Below are 17067 nucleotides of genomic sequence, written 5' to 3' on the forward strand. Positions count from 1 at the left end.
TTGTCCGCGCAACCTCTCGTTCTCCCGGCTCCTCACCCCGGCCTTCACCGTTCTGCACAACCCCGAGAGCCGGCGGCACTGCCCCGTCCAGCCCGGCCCTTAGAGCGCTATCCTCGCCTCCCTCCGTCCCCAGCCCCGCTTCCCCCTTCCCGCCCCTCTGGCTCCCTCAGCCCGCCCGCTCTAGTGGATCAGGGACCGGCACAACGCACGGCCAGGGGGGAAGATGATTTTTAACTCGCTACTGAAGAAACGGGGCAAGGGGCGAGAAGGACGGGGAAGACAAAAAATAAGGAAAAAGCGGTGCCCGGGCCCAAAAGCGCTTCCCGTCCGTGACCTCTGGTCATGCGTCACTTCCCGGCGGCCGTTCGAGCGCGGAGCCCGCGGCCGTGAGGGGGTGCCCGGGCAGGGACGCGCCCGGCGCCGCTCGCCAGGCGGGGAGCAGCTGCCAGGTGACTGCTGTTTGTCACCAGCCCCGGTCTGTGACAGGTTTCACTTCTTGCCGTTGCTGCTGCTGGGTCGTCGCATGGTGCGCTCAGGTAATTCTGCGATTGCAGCTGCGGGGGCTTGCGTAAGTAAAATAAAAAACTTGCCCCCAGGCAGGTGTTGAGGTGTGCGCTTCCCTCCAGCACGGTACAGCGGCCTGTGGAAAAATGTTCTATGCTGAGGAACTGTGTGGTGTCCTTTGCTCCATCTGATTGCTTGCTCTTGTAGTGTTCTTTAAAATGCTGTGTTCTGATGGGTAGATTTTCAATTCTTTGTTATCTCACTGGTGGCTTCGCAGAACGAGAAAGACAAGGAGCTGCTGGAGAGGGTCCAGCAGAGGCCATAGGGTGATGAGGGGTCTGGAGCATCTCTTTTAAGAGGGGAGTCTGTGGGAGCTGGGTCTGGTTAGTCTGGAGAAGACTATTAATGCACATTAATATCTCAAAGGTGGATGCCAACAGGATGGTGCCAGACTCTTTCCAGTGTTGCCCAGCAGCAGAATGAGGAGCAACAGCCATGAAATGAAACAAGTTCCACCTCAGCATGAGGGAGAACTTCTTTACAAAGATGGCAGAGCACTGGGACAACTGCCCAGGAACTCGTGGATTTTCCTTCTCTGGAGACATTCCAAAGCCACCTGGATGTGTTCCTGTGTTACCTGCTCCAGGTGACTCTGCCTTGGCAGGGGAGTTGGATGGGATGATCTCCAGAGGTCCCTTCCAACACAAAATCCATTCTGTGATTTTGCAAAATGGTTGATTAATCAATCGACCAAGATGTTTTTAGAGCTTTGAATTCCCTATTAAGTTTTATTGAACATGCAGTCATGGAGCAGTTAAGTCCATCTAGAGGAAATTTATGAAGCAAAACCCTTAGTGGAAAGACTCATTTGTCTTAGGCATGTGCTGCTGAGCTGCATTAAGGGGCTATACTTAGTGGCCTGTAAAAATAAGCAGTGAGTTTATGTTATGTAATCAGCTTGTGTTGACAAACAGCTATTGGAAAACTTAAAGTAATCCCTGAACTTGTCATCAGTCTTGCACCCAAATTTCCAATAAAGAAACACCCCCAGGGATAATATCTAATAACAAGCTGGGTCTCAATTGCTGCCTATGGTGAGATGCATTATAGCAGTGATTAGAAAGAAATTCAACATTGGGTTTTTTCAATTTTATTTTATTGTTTGCATTCCCTTATCCCTTAGTAGCTAGTTACTTTTCCAGATCATTTATGATTGATTGAACATGATAGAAGTTGGAACAGATTACTTGGAAATGCTGCTGATGTTGTTTCTCTCATGTAGGAGCTGTCTACTGCTTGAATTTAAAAAAAGTTTCAGTGCAATTTTTTTATATGGTAGCTCAGTTTCCTTGGAAGTTTGAGAGACTTTTTCAAAAGTTTTCCTGGAAATTATAGTTACTTTACAAATATATTTATAAAGTTTATTCTGTTTTAATTCAGTTTTGCAAAGTAGTGGGAATTGCATCAAATAGTTATAAGTACACTGTTGTAGAGCCCTTTCAAAAAATCTTCATCAGACTGGAAAAAGGGGAATCACTTTTACAAAACACATGGTGACTCCCACCAAATAAAAGCATTTATCCTGGTGTGCATGGGTTCTTCACTTCATAATTTTTAGTGTTTTTTTTATGCCTTATGAATGAATCATGATGTAGGTCCATGAATCTTCCTCACCCCTGCTTTAAACCTTTTATTTACCTTAAATTATAAATACCTTATATTTATTAAATGCTAGTGGATCATTTACCACTATCTAGTCCTGAGATACTTCAGCAACTTTAGATTCATAGTTACTGAATTTAGTAGTTTAACTGTTTCATCCCTAATTTCCTTTAAAACACTTGAGTAAATACTTCAAAGTTGGAGTTTTTTAACTTGTGCAGCTGAATGAAAAGCTAGGTCTCCACACAAAACCTTTTAGGTTCATTTTGTCTGAAAAAAATGTAGCTGCAGAACTGGTGATCTGGAGATGTGGGAAGGTCAGTGTGATCTGTGTTCCAGCACATGAAGGACACAGAAAAAGCCATGAAAAGTTGTAATTAGGGAATACATGCACTGGTTTTTCTTCCTTACATTTCTAAATCTGCAAGGGCTAGAACAACAGATACAAACTGATCTTCTGCTACACTGACTAAATCCTTTTTTAAAACAGATTATTTTTATTTCATGACATTACTACAGTGTGTACATAAGTACTCTGTCTCAAAACATACATGGCCATCACTGCCACAACCATTGTATATGTTGTTTTAATATCCATTGTTCACCACATTGGAATTCTTTAATTATTCACCTAGTCTGTAATTATTCACCATTCATTTATTCAGTCATTCACCTAGAGGAAAAAACTAAACAAAAACTTGTACATATCTGGGAGTTAGTGCTTTCTGTTTTGCTGCTTTCCAAGATTGCAAAGTCAGTTTTAATTGTGTTAATGACTGATGCAGAAACATTTTTCATTGTAGTATTGCTATGTGCTGATGACTCATGTGCCTCCTCTAATTCAGATCTGTGTTTCTGAAGCTGCATGGTTCCTATTCAGTGTTTCAGTGAGAGGATCCTGTCATGATCTTGTTCAACAGAAAGTTAATTATGTTAACATTTCATTCTCATATTGTCACTCACAACAAGCTGTGTAGGGAGCTGATCTCAAGTACATCATTATCTCTGCATTTCTAGAATGGAAAATTATCAAAGAAAATGAGTCACAAACTTTCTTTAGAGGTGAATCTCAGAACTGAGTGTTCAACAGCTTTGGGCCCACCAATCCTGCAGCATTGTTGACTTGTGTGACTCTACAGAAATGTTTTAGTTTTTGTCTTTAGTTTTTGTTTGCTTGCCAGCAGGCTTAAGTACCACACCTTAATCAACTTGTAAAGGAAAAAAGGTGCAGTGGAAAATATTGTGATAGAACTGAAGTGATTATGGTTATTTTCCCAACAGTTAGAATTGAAGCATTCATGTTTGCTCCTTTGAGAGCAGAAGCAGGTATTTATTTACTGGAGCTTTATGTTTTGTTTTCTGGGAAATGCTTGTCTTGGGCACACAGGGGCTTTCCATCTTCTCTTAAGCAAAGCTCTGTGGTGGACATGCATGAAAGAGCCTGGTACTCATCAAGTTCTGGTATCTGCTGCTGAGTGTTCCAGAGGCACAAGGTATAGGAATATTGTTTCTGTAAAGCTATACCAAAGATTCCACTTAGGAAAATGGGGGACTGATTTTTCTTTTATTTTTTCTTCTTTTTTTTTCCACTTCCCTCAAAGTGGGCATATTTCCCTTTTTTTTTTTTTTTTTTTTTTTTTTTCTGATTTAATTTTTAGGATTAAAAATTTAAGGGAATGTTTAGTAAATAACCATTTTTTTTCCCCTGGAACTCTTCTGAAAAATGTTACTAAAAGAGTTATATTTCAGTGTCCATGAGTAAGCTCGATTTGAATGGCAAATAACTTCCTTCCATGAATAGTGTGTTTGCTAAAATAATTATTTCATAGTGTAAAGGGAGAGACACATGCTGCTGTCTTCATCCTGGAATATAACTGGCCTAATGCTGTTAGACACAGTAAAATATTCTAAATTAGTTAGAATGTTTAATGGATACTGTGGTGAGGGACTCTTCCTCCAGCATCTGCACAGCTTTATGCTTTCCAGAGAGAATTCTCAAACCTCAAGGAAAGTTGTGTAGATATTGATTATTCCAAGATGAAGTGATGAGTGTTGTCCCATCAAGCTTTGTTCTCTGTTCTGCCATGCAGGTAAGATACCTTATTTCTCTTTGTTTCCCTCTGGTTCAGCATGGCCAGTGCTCTCCAGGAAACCCCTTCACTCAAGGCCTCTCAGTTAGAGGATGTTGATGCAAAGCTCTCCTTCCTACCTGAAAGGCTGAGAAAGAAACTGCTTCCTTTTCAAGAAAAGGGCATCATATTTGCACTTCAGAGAAGTGGCAGGTAAGATTGTTGTGTTCAATTACTGTATCACATGCTAAAGATTGATGTGAAAATAAAGCATGCAGGTAGTAAGTAGAAAAATCATAAACTTATGTTTCTATAGTAGAAAGTAAGAATGTGATGCTAAAAATAATTACTTTAGGTAAACAGTGTTTTTTACAAAGGTTATTCAATACCAGCAATCTCAGGTGAGTTATGTTGCAGAAATCTTTCATAAACTGTAAGGTAACATGGTTTAAAATGAGTTGTGGAGGTTTTTTCCACAGAGGATGAGGAGGTTTAATAATGCATTATGCAAAAGAGAGTTGTAGTATCAAAGTTCTCATGTGAGAGGAGGTTGATATCAGTAGGACCATCATTTTTGTTATGTTAATGGAGAATTCCTAAAATAAATTAATTCACATTTGATTCTTTACTTTTTAATGGCGTGGTAGAGCTGTTAAGGGAATGACTAACAGATCTTGATGCATCTGTGTGGTTCTATTTTAAATTTGGTACAACTCTGGAGTGTAATCAGGGTGTTCTGGAGCTCACTGAGCTGCAGCAGCAGAGCAGGAGAAGCCTTGCAGAGTGCTCACTTAGCCAGGGCAGCAGCTGATGGAGCTGGCACTCAACAGTTAAGTACCTGCTCAATCAAAAAACACAGTTTATGCAGCAGAGGCTGGAAATATTTTGCTGAGTAAGAACCTGTTAGTGAGTTACAGGGTTGAAAAGGAGAGGGGGAAATGCTATTTCCACATTTATAAATTTTAGGAAATGTGGGCAATTGCAGCCTAAAGCTGTGAAACCACTGTCTGCTGTTGTTTTGGAAGGAAATGATGCTGGGGAGGGCTGGCACAAATAGAATTACTGTAGCCTGTGTGGGAAAGATGGATGAAATTAGTTCCTGATTATTTCAGTGCTTGCTGAGAAGGACAGGCTTAGGGCCTAAGGGGGTTGCTCACTCATGTTTGTGATTGTTCTCAGGGGAAAAGAAATGTGCATCTTTCCTTCTAAAGGTGAAAAATTAGAAAGGAAATTTTAATCAGCAGTTCTTGGAATTACATGGAACTTTTAATCAATTAAAATCTCTGCATTTTTTCTCTTTGATACTTTTCCTTTGGCCAAAACCCTTCAGCAGTGCTGTCTCAGGGAGTGAACAAACCATCTGTTTTGTGCTGCTGGTTTCAGTGGCAGAACAGAAAGATGAGTCCAGCCTGAGATTTGATATGCTTTATGCTGAATTAACATTAACTACTTGTGACCACCAGCCCTATCAGACATTTTCTTGCTGAGAATGGGTGGATATCATTTTAATAGACAGCTAAGACTTTGGTACAATATTCAGCAAAGCCTGTGTTAGAGCTGAATTTAATAAATCCAAAGCCCTTGGCTGCCATAGAATATGCAATTGAGGTGTATATTTGTGTATACAAATAGTGAAATAACAGAAGCCATTAAAATTAACAAAACTACACATTTAATTAGGGTAGGCTAATGGATGTATTTGAAAATGTCATAATCTTCTGCAGGCTGTTGTATAATACAGAATTTCCTTGGGAAGCAGCTTAACTGTTCCAGAACTGGATAAATTTTTATCAGATGTTTCTTTCTTCTTTTTGTTGAAGTAGTAACAATTGCCTGCAGTAAGTATTCAGAAAGGTTTGGAATACTTATTCTAATGACTCTGCCATGGAAGGAATTCTATTTTTTTCATTTGGTTTATGTTCATTTTTTTCTTTAAGTCTTTCACTAACAAGAGTTTTGCATAACCCAGCAGTGATGGTTTTCATGTGACATGCATATGAAATAATGTTCATCATGATTGCAAGAAATCTTGCTGCTTGGCACAGCAAATTCTATGTGTAAGCTGGGTCACATTGAGGAATTGTGAGCACACTCTCAGCCAGCTTCTATATAAAGCAAACTGTGTTAAGTCAAACTTTCCCAAGGAGTATTTTTTAAATCTGCCCCTTGCTGATGCAGATCTATTTCTCTTCCTGTCCCAAAAGAGAGAACAAGAGCCTCTGGTGCTTGTAGCTGAGTTTTCTTATTAGTTTGTCAGCCCTTGCCTCACAGAAGTCTTTCCCTTTTGTGTACTCCATAATGATTTAAACCTTCTTTCAGTATTCCCAGTGGTATATTTTCTGTAGAAGTGTCTTTTCTAATTTTAAAAAATATATAAGCACAGGACTTGAAGTGAGCAATATGTGCATCTCTGCCCATCATTCTCCTTCCCCCAGGCTATGCTCTCCCTTCACAGGCATCACTCAATCCATGCTTTGCTGTACTGGTAGGAAGCTGCTGTAGAGCAAGTGTTGGCTGAAGAGATTCAATTAATATCATCTTAGATCAGACAAGAACCCAGCATGAAAAGGGACTTATTATTAGAACAAACTCTTATTTTTGCATGAAAGGGGCTGGGAGTGAGCTATTAATTCCCTTGTCTCTTCCCAAAGCATAAAATAAATATGCTGTTGTGGTTTGTATTTTTGATTCATTGGAAAATGAATCAAAGGCTTTTCCAGTAGATGCTCCAAAGGCATTATCTCATCTAACAGAGATTGCCTAACACTTTTCTAGGAAATGACAGTTCTAGAGCCAACAAGACAGTGTGTGCTTCAACATAAGCTAACACACCTTTTATCTCAGAACATGCCTTAAAGGTGCATAACTGACTGGCTGCTTATTCCTTCTAGAGATTATTCTTCAGACTTGCACTTTGGAATGGCTGCCTAGGGATGGATACAATTTATAGTGGTTGTTTGTAGCCTCAAACATTCATGTGCAGAAAAACTGGGTGCACACAACTTACAGCCATGAAGACCGTTTCATTTTTGTGATTTTCTTTCAGTGAGGGTGAAAGTTACTTTTAAAAACAGCAATAATATGTATTTATTTCTTTGTGTGTGCTTTAAACTGTATCTTAAATAAAAACCAACCAACTGGTCCCTTCCAGGAATGTGGCCTGTTAGCAACAGGCTCAGGAAGTACTGAGGGTTGTTGGGGTCAGATGTGTGTGTGCTGTTGGGAAGTGAAGTGAGCAATTCTCTGCTCTCTGCTGCTTCTTAGTCATGGCTGGGGAGATGTGGACAAATCCCCATTTCCTAAGAACTCAGGGTAGAGCTGAGGGGTCACCAGGTGTTAGTGAAGAGGTGGCAGTGTTGAAGCACAATGCTCTGGAAAAAGTGGTGAAAGCTTGGGTAAAATATCCAAGATACAGAGATACATGGGCAAGTGACTTGATAGTGTTGATAAGGATGGTGTTCAGTCTCATTTGAGCTCACATCTCTCTTTGAATATTGCTGATTTGTACTGCTGCTGTTCACTAATGTCATACTTGGAAAGTCACAGTTCTTTTTGCAATCTATTCTTGTTTTATATTCTCTCTTTACAGAAGTGTGTGATGTCTGTCTAGTAATACAAACAATTTGTTCACCTGAATACTCTGTAAAAGAGGCATGCTGTTGTTTGAAATTTATCTCTTATGCTACTGGATATCACTAAATGCTTTATCAAGTTTTGTAATAAAAACTGTCAGCATATGATTTGCAAGCATCCTTATTTAGCATTGCTTGTCTTGTAGATGGTATCTGGAAAAGATGCCTTCAGACACACAGATCTATTTCTTTCTAGGCATGTTGGCAGAACAATTTGTTTAAGCTGAATGCAAAAGAAGACTTGGAGATATTTACCACCAATGAAACAAGCAGTTCCATAATTGTATGCTCAAACTGTTTTACTGGGGTGACCTTGTTTCCTCTGGAAGTTTGAGAGGTAATACATTAACTTATATATTCAGGAGCATGTGATTTTTAATTTCCCATACATGCTGGCCTAATGCTGTTAGACACAGTAAAAAAAGAAAATGACCATGGATGGAAATATCAGGATGTTGCAGAGTTCACATCTGCCACTAAGAACAGAAGTTTTAATGCATCAGTTTTAATGGAAGGACAATTGTTTTGTTAGACAGTCCCTATCAAGAGCAAGAAAAAGTTTTATAGTGTTTATTTTTTTTTTTTGGGTAATGGGCTACAGAGAGCAATTATGGCAGTGAAATCATTAGAGAATAAAGTGTGAATGTCCTCTGTTATAATGTTGAGTCAGTTGCCTACCCTTCAAAATAGTGCTTTTCCCATTGACTGTGTCTGTGATCCCTAGCAAGCTACACAGGAGGAGGAGTACATAGTTAGTTAACTCTTTGCTAATTAAACCAGACTATTACTTCAAAAATTGCAAGTTTTTGTAGAAATTCATTCTCCCTCTCCTATCTTCAAAGTAGACCAGAAAACCAAAGGTTCAAATTGTAATTTCCTTGAAGTTTATGAGCACAGCTGAAAGATTCTTCAGTAGAAAGGCACAGCATTACAGTCTGCTGAGGGTTTAGCAGCTGGAGCACAGAATTGGCAGCCCTTGGGCAGGAAGCAGATAGAAATGTTTGCAATTCCCAGGCACAGCCCTTGGTAAGGTGAGGAATTTGATATAAGTCCTATTTCAATTCTTATGCAAATTTCTACACAAATTTCTTTAACTTTCTAGGATGCATTATCCATTGAGTAGTATGAAAGGTGTAATTTCCATTTGAGTTGGGTGTCTAAGGAAGCTATAGTTTTGGATTTTGGAAATAAGAGAAAATATGTTCAGTCCATGCACATTTTAGTTTCTGCTAGAGCAGTAGGCACTTTTGTCTTACACTTTTCTATAACTATTTTTCACTTTCACTCTTATTTTTGTCATCATTACTGAGTTTGCTTCTGGGTTTTATGTTCTCCATTAATCTTTCTTTCTCCTTCTGTACAATGCAATTGTTGCTTTCTGTCTTGTATTGCCTTTTTAAGTTAGCAGAGCTTTTGTTTTACTTTGCTTTTACCTTTGCTATTTTTGATCTGTGATTACTGATTGATTTGCTCTTTCAGTGTGTTTCTATTCTTCAGTTTCTTATCTTTGATAGTAGCAATGAATAAGAGAATAGATTTGTCTTTCAATTCCATTTGGAAGCACTAAGCCTAGTTGCATGTCTATATATCTCTTACTGATATCTAAATATCTAAATCTATATCTAATTTTTCTGTCCTTTGTTTGAAATGTCATAGGTTTCTGCAAGTCAATGTTGTGATTAAATGCAAGACCAATCTGCTTTTTACCATTGTCTAATTTTTTTTTTCAGAATCTGCTGCATGATTTAAAGGAACATTTACAAAAATATTTTACAGACTACTGATGAATTTTTTCCAGTTACACTGACTTCAATAAAAGCCAAAATACATAAATTTGCGTGTTAGAAAAAGAAATTACCTTCACTTTTTTAACATGTCTATGAGTATTTTCTTAAATATTACATTTTAGTTTGTATCTGGTGGCTTGCAGATCAAGTGCCATCAACAAGTCTCCATTATTTGTAGAGCTTGAGATCAGAGATCAGATTGGAAGAAAAATAATTGTAACTTTTTTTTAATTCTGTGTCTAGTCTCAGTGCTTTATTGTTAGATAGCCTGAAAGAGCTATTTTTAACAAGGCATAAGTCCCTTGCTAGAGTAAGAAAGAAATAATCTTTTATTCCAATATATTCGGCAACTCAGATGTATTAAATTATTCCAATTTTCTGATAAATGTGGGTCCTTAAACCTGCATTATAACAGGTGAGCAGTTATCTCCACTCTTAGAGAACAAAGCACAGAAGTAATCTTTGGGGAACAAGAAGGGGATTGCTATTTAGTGAATATGGAGAGGATCAAACAGTTAATGCATTTCAGCTCTGAGGGCTGAAGAAAGATTTCATTTTTTTAAGACGTTGGTTTGTAATGATTCAGAGTACATCTCACATTTGAGGAGTGCCAAGGAAGAGAGGCATGAATAAATGAAGATGCTAGCTCACAGAATGAGGTTCAGATGCAGGAAGTATGAATGAGAGCCTGAGCCAAATTCTGCACAGCTTTCATAGCCAGGGAAGCTTGTTTGGAAGTGATGCTGGAGGAACTGGGAAGCAATTCAAATAGAACAAAAAAATGCATTGTCAGTAAGTGAATCTAGGATATAATTCAGGAGAGGAGCTATGTGGGGTGAAAAAGTGAAAAAGAAGACTTAAGAACAGAAAAAAAACCAGTGGTGGAAATAAAAGGATTTACCTGGGTTTAAATGTGGACTTGTAGCAGCAGGAATAGAGAAAAAAATGCAGATTTTAGAAATGCAGGGCACAATTTGTTAGAATGGAAGAGGAGAACCAAGTGAGATAAAGATTACAAGTGTGGGTAGTAGGTTGTCAACAGTGATGGAGGGAGGGGAAAGGGGAATGAATTGGTGTTAGCTGTGTGCAGGGAAGGTTTGCAGTGTGGGAATCCATGATGAGAAGTTGGTGTTTAACCACAGCACCAGGAGAGCACAAAGGGGAGGGAGCAGTTCTGAGTGTGAGACAAGTCACTTTAATGAGAGTGAATAGAAATAAGGTCCTAAAAGAGTCACATTCTCGCTGACTTAATGCAAGCTGGAAGGAGAGGAGGAGCACAGGCACAAGGGAAAAGTGTCCCAGCTCACCAGGAAATGCAGAGTTTATAGGGAAAGTAGTGATAAATATCTGCATTTCATTGAAAGCCAGTAGACTGCACACTAAGGAAGCTTCTGCTGCTGCTCCCAGGTATTTCAGTCATGCCAGTTAACAGCAAGGTTAACATTTGCAGCCTCGATTATCAGGAGCTGAAAATAGTTGAAGTTACTCTGTTTTCTTGCACTGAGTCAGCTGCTGAACTCATTTGTCTCTGAAGCCAGTGACTGAATAGATGAGGAGTTTTCAGTGTCACTGTTGGGTGTCTTCTTGGCTGGAAGTTTTTCTAACCTAACAGTTCCATTAATATGTTCTAAAAACCTATTGCAGTTCTGGGCTTCACCTTCAACTTGACCACTTTGTTATGTGTTATTTCACACATCTTTGCCAAAGCTAAAATACCAGAACACGTGGCCTGAGAGCTTTCAAATACTAATAAAGCATTTTAGGTGGGTTTTTCAGTTACATGTGGAGTGTTGGAGAAAAGCATAAAACAGCACAATGATTCTCCTCTACACTCCTTTTCAGAATCATTAACAATGCAGATGTGGCAATTTAGTGCATCTTATGTTAAATCAAAGGTTGGGGTTTTATCACTTAGGGCTTTTTTAAATACCTCGTGTAGTTCAGAAGCAAGGGGAAGATTTATCTTACATCTTTTGGAGCATTATTTTTGCTGCAACACCCTTGATTGTTGTTGCAAGGGAGTCAGCTCTTTTGTTCCAGTTTTAGGACTGCGTGCTGTGATTACTGACACACAAATGTAATGGTTGCTTGCGCAGTTTTATATAAAAATGTTCTAAGTTCAGATTCCTTAAATAACCCTTGGTTGAGATGTTAGTGCTGAAGTGTTGGCTTGTGAGTAGGAGGTAAATTATATGTTGTAGTGTTATATAAAACTGACTCACATGAGTAGGTGAGAATCCCAAGAATATCAGGACACCCACACCAGTGAAAGAAAGACTCAAGCTTCCTCTGTACAACATGTTCCAAAGCCTGCATTAACAAAAAACAGCTTTAATTTGCTTGAGTAGTAACAAAATTTTTCAGTGTTTTAAAAAATCAAGTGCTACAGCTTTCACTGTTTGCCTTGGAAAATGCATTTAAAAAGGAAGGAGTTTCTTCTGAAAAAGCTACCTGCAGTTCTTAGTGGTTTTTCCTGGATAAATAGCTGCTGAAAATCAGTCAAGAAGTTAAATTATCCCTACAAGCAAGGAACAGATGTATTGGATTGCTGTACCCCTTTAGTTTTTAGTCTTACCAGGTAATGAAGCACAACTTTCTAGAGAAGATATTATCTAAATATTTCTATATTTACAAGAAAGCTCTAACATCAGGTTTTGACTTGGTAGGATCCTTGGTTGTAGAGACCTTAATTCCAGTGTGGTGTTAATCAATATTCCTCCAAGAGCAAGGTTCAAAATGAGATTCTTTCTCTTTACAAAAATACCTTACTGCAGTAGCCATAACTAATAGAAGAAACTTTAGCTGTATTGTTTGCATGGTTAATAGTGCTGACATTTCAAAAGGGGTGACCCAAATGGAACCCAGAAATAGAAATTATTTTCATTTAAATGTTTGTTCTTGCCTGAAACTCATTTTATAAAACTGTGTTAGCATTAACCTTCTGATGCAGACTATTTTTGTATGGCTCTATGGCATATGCCACATGAGCTTGGCCTCAGTTTCCTTCTGTTTCTCCAGTGAACTCATCTGCATAAAATTTTAAAGATCTGCTTGTCCTTCTGCTTTGCAAAGCTGATTCCAATCTTTTTGACATCAACACAACCAGGAACTCTTTCTGTGTCTTTTGAGGTTTGAAAAATTATTTTTTGTGTCCTTTTAGAGGCAGAGCTTTCCTGATAGAGCTTTCAGAGGGCTGTGTCAGGAGTTTTGGCTTTCTTTCTTAGCTCCTTCACCTGTTTTTTTGCTTGTTGCAGGTTTCTCTGCAAGGTTTGCTGCAGTTAGAATGTATAAATGCACCTTTGCCTGGTGCTTGGTACCTTTACAAGGTATCAAGTACCAACCATAGTGCTGAAGGTCTGGTTTTGGGGTTCTGACTCATCCAGCTTTGGGTGGTCCCTTCAGTTATGGATTCTCTCCGTGCAGAAGAAAGCTGGGGTCTGTGTACAGCCTCAGGTGCTTGCATTTGTTCTCTTCAGTCAGCAGCAGTAAGGTTTTGGACCTGTGTGCACCTGAGCTGCACCAGCACAGCAGACCTCACTCTCTGCAGGCATGTTCACTCACCAGGTACATCCTCACTCAAAGCTCTTTGTGTTTGCTTGATAGAAGAAAAATGTACTTTTATTTTCAGGCTAATACACCTCAACATGCTGGGGCTCTCACAGTCTGGTGGAGGCCCAAATGATGTTTCCCTTCTATTTGTGAAAGATCCTGCTGTGTCTGGAGGCCATTGCTAACCCTACTATGAATAGTAGCAAGGTTGTAGCAGCATGTGCAGTGCATCCCAATGAGATTCTGCTGCTTTCTGCCTGGAAAAAATAGATTTCCTTGATGAATGGACAGAGATTTAAACACAAACCACAGAATTCACTGTGAAGAAGGGAAACATTTAAAGATTAAATGCAAAAGAATCTGAAAGAATTTGCCATTGACTGGTGCTTTTTGCATGGTTGGACTTTGCTGCTGAGAGCAAGTGCAACTGAGACATCTCAAATTCCTTTTTTCCATGCTTTTCTGAAACTTTTGACCATGTGGGCTGAGCTTCTAACAGGATATGAATCTGTGTATCATAGCTCTGATTTATATTCTTGGATAGAGCTATTATTAAGGTGTCATATGAACAGATGGGACATGAATGATGAAGCTCAGATTGGGTAACTACCAGTTGAGAGGAAATGACTAATTGAACTTCAGAGAACAAGAAGTCTGTCTTCTTGCAGTCAAAATATATGCAACAAAAATACATATTTGTCCCTTCAATGTAGCTGAAGATCTGTTTCTTCTGCTTTTGACAGCATGGAACCTTTATGTCCATGTTGGCAGCTTGTCTGACTGCAGTAATGTGGAACATACTGAAGTTTGTTTTAAATAGAGGCTGCATATTTTTAAGATTATGTAAAGTATTGCTTTTTAGCAGCTTGGTGCAACTAGCTATTAGGTATCTTGTAAGTTCTGTGTGATGTGGGCTATAGAGATAGGAAAGTTCCTTACACTTCAAATCTAATTGTTGTGATTATAAACTGGAGACATTTCATGATTTCCTCTCCTCTATGAGGTGTTTTTCATTGCCCCAGAATCCAATGAAAATAATTTGGACTTCTTATGTTTTGTAACTACATTAGGCAGACATCTTTAGAATTCTTGTATTAAAACTATGAAAGCTACATAGATGAATGCTTTAAAATGCATCGTGTCATAAAATAAGTTGAATATCCTCCATTTCCACTTCCATTAACTCCTACCTGTATCACAAACTCAATCTTGTGTGCCATGTTAAAATTTTGTCAAGTGTGAGTGTCAATAATGTTAATTAGTTGGCACAAATTAGCAATTTAAAAACTGTAGCACTTCAGGAATTTGAGTCTGAGCAGTGTGGATCCAAGCAGTGATTCATGTCACTAACTGTGTAATCACAGGGGACTTTACACATTCAGATAACTCTAACTGGAGCTTTAAAACCAATTTAGTGCACTTGATTGATCTCAAGCTATGATGTGTCTGGTCATATTTGAAATGCTGAACATTGGCTGGATTGCAAGTACAGGAAGAAAATCCCAACTACTTATGACAAAGCAATTTCATCATTGGGCAGGAGAAGAGAGTGAATACTTCTCAAAGTAAATGTATCACCAGAGATCCCCAGCTTTAAGCATAGGGGTGTTTCTGTGGCTCTGTTTCTATTGGTGCTGCAGAAATGAGGAAGATAAAACTCTGTTGATCACTTAATGTAACCTCTGTTTGCAGAGTTATTATGGGTAAATTACTATTGTTATTATTAGATGGCAGCTACTTTGTACTTTCCTTCATTTACCAGCAACAAATTGATGAGTTTCTGTAAATATTTGAAAGTCATCAACTTTGTTGCTGCTACATAAGAAATTTAACTTAAGGACATAATCAGTGGAAGTTAATAGACATTGAAAACAGGAGATACTCTATAGCAGCAAAGATTTTATGAGTACAGCCTGAAAATGAGTGCAAAAAGGAGAGCAGAACCATTTCTTATTTGTCATCAGATAAAGTCATCAATGTTTAGGTGGCTACATTTCACTCTGATGAAGAAATCTAGCTTTATGGAAAAGATGTTCCTGTGGTTGACATGCTTTTAAAGTGGGTAGTTTTTCATTTGCTATTCAGTTCCTAATTGTCAGAGCCATTTGTAAATCACTCTGAATTTATTCATTTTTGCTTGTTATCCTGAAGGGAAGACAGAGCATCCAAATAGTTCACCTGTGCCAAAGAGTAGTGCAACAGAATCCTACCTATTCTCACATTTTCTTATTGTCTGAACTGGCATAATTAACATTTCACTATTTATGCAATTCTACTAAAATTTAAATTGATTTGCTGAGAAATACTGTATTTGCAGCAGAAGTTGGCAAGGAATACTTTTATTCCTGTCCTCTTTTCCACATTTTCTTGCTACCAGATGCAGCTTGGTTATTGCTATATTTGTACTTCAGCTCTGATATTCCTACAATAAATTATCTTTATTGTTGAAGGAGGTGTGTGGTTTGTTCTTGAGCTGTTTGTGCTCTGTAGCTGTTAGTTGTAGCCTTACTCATTTGCTGCATTTGTGTAAGGAGTTCTACTGCAACAGTAGGTTATTGTGCATTCCAATTGATTTCAGGCCTCAAACTGTTTTTTAAAACCATGATTAATGTACTGAAAGCAGTTGGCCTCAAAGAATCTGCAAAAAAGAAAGACTTGTTTTGTAAACCTCAGCTCAAGCAATTAACAATGAGTATTGAATGGAAAAAAAAGTCTTTGAGCAAAAACTGACATTATTTTTGAATTAGAATTGTGTGTTAGTTGTCTGCAAATAAATGTCTTTGCCCAGCTGCAAATCACAGACATTAAGGTCTCACAATCATGAGTTGCCACTAAAAATAATTATCTTCCTGCCTTTTTATTCCTTTGTAAATCTGTGCAGACTTGGGCCTTTGTTTTGTTTTATTTTCTTCCTATGTTTTCTTTGCTCCATCCCTAACAGCTGGGGGGGGGAAGTTGCAAAGCAATTGCAAATAGATAGTTTGTTGCTTATAAAAATGGAGTTGTGTAAGAATTAATTTAAATCAATTTTTTACCTCAGTTGAATGAAACTGCAGAAGTTAGTAGCCACAGGAATTTATACTGGCAGGCAGTGAGCAAACAGCATTATGCTGTGGTTCTGAAAATATCAAACATTTTATCATTTTTGGCCAGCTCCACTAACTCCAGAGTAGCTACCACTAAAAAAGCAGTTCTGTATTACTTGGAAAGATTTTTCTGGATCAAAATACAGAATGTTTTTATCTTGTTGTGTTAAATTTTCTTAAAGACACTAAGACCTGGAAGATCTTTCCCATTTTTTCCTGGAAGGAGTGCTATATTTGAGTTACACAGTGCAAAGGGTACATATAGAATCCCAGAATGGTTAAAATACCTTTAAGAAATTCATGTAAAAAATGGCATTTAATGTTTACAAAATGTAAATATGCTGAATAGAATTTACTATTTATGACTGGGGACTCAGAGTTGTCATTGTCTTTACACAGAGTGGCTTTGCCAAGGGACTCCAAAGTGGGCAAAAAATCAAATTCATTTTCTAATACTTTAACTGGTACAATTGGTGGGGGAGAGGGAGTGTCTGCTTCTATTTCAAAACAAATGTGACAGCTCAGGAAAGCACATTTTTGAAATCAATCTAAAATACAAATAATCCTTAATCATGAAGCACAGAAGTGTTGCTGTTTCTGAAAGACAAAAGAAAATTGAAGATACCCTTCTTGCCTTGGAAGTGTCTCTTATGATTACAATTAATCCATCCCTGGACCTAGGCAGAAATTCAGTTTTGTAATTGCAAGTTCTGCAGTAATGCCAGCAAACTGAATAAACATATTTGGAAGAATTCTTGGACTTGCTTTCAGTTCATAC

General features: G+C 38.4%; 1 protein-coding gene across 3 annotated transcripts in view; it reads left to right on the forward strand.

Moving 5' to 3' along the window:
* Nucleotides 1-389: 389 nt before the first annotated feature.
* Nucleotides 390-17067, forward strand: part of ZRANB3 (zinc finger RANBP2-type containing 3) — a 40169-nt gene continuing 23491 nt past the window's right edge. Inside the window, exons 1-3 of one of the 3 annotated variants that reach the window (XM_063161603.1) lie at nucleotides 3546-3659; nucleotides 4296-4448; nucleotides 8064-8204. Coding sequence is in view for 2 of the 3 variants with exons in the window: in XM_063161601.1 (XP_063017671.1) it covers nucleotides 3598-3659; nucleotides 4296-4448 (215 nt within the window). In the remaining variant the exon portion in view is untranslated. Of the gene's footprint in view, nucleotides 537-3544; nucleotides 3660-4295; nucleotides 4449-8063; nucleotides 8205-17067 lie in introns of those variants that run through there. The other 2 variants (XM_063161602.1, XM_063161601.1) reach the window with 2 other exon arrangements.

Source organism: Melospiza melodia, chromosome 8 (assembly GCF_035770615.1).
Source record: "Melospiza melodia melodia isolate bMelMel2 chromosome 8, bMelMel2.pri, whole genome shotgun sequence".
Lineage (NCBI taxonomy): Eukaryota > Metazoa > Chordata > Aves > Passeriformes > Passerellidae > Melospiza > Melospiza melodia.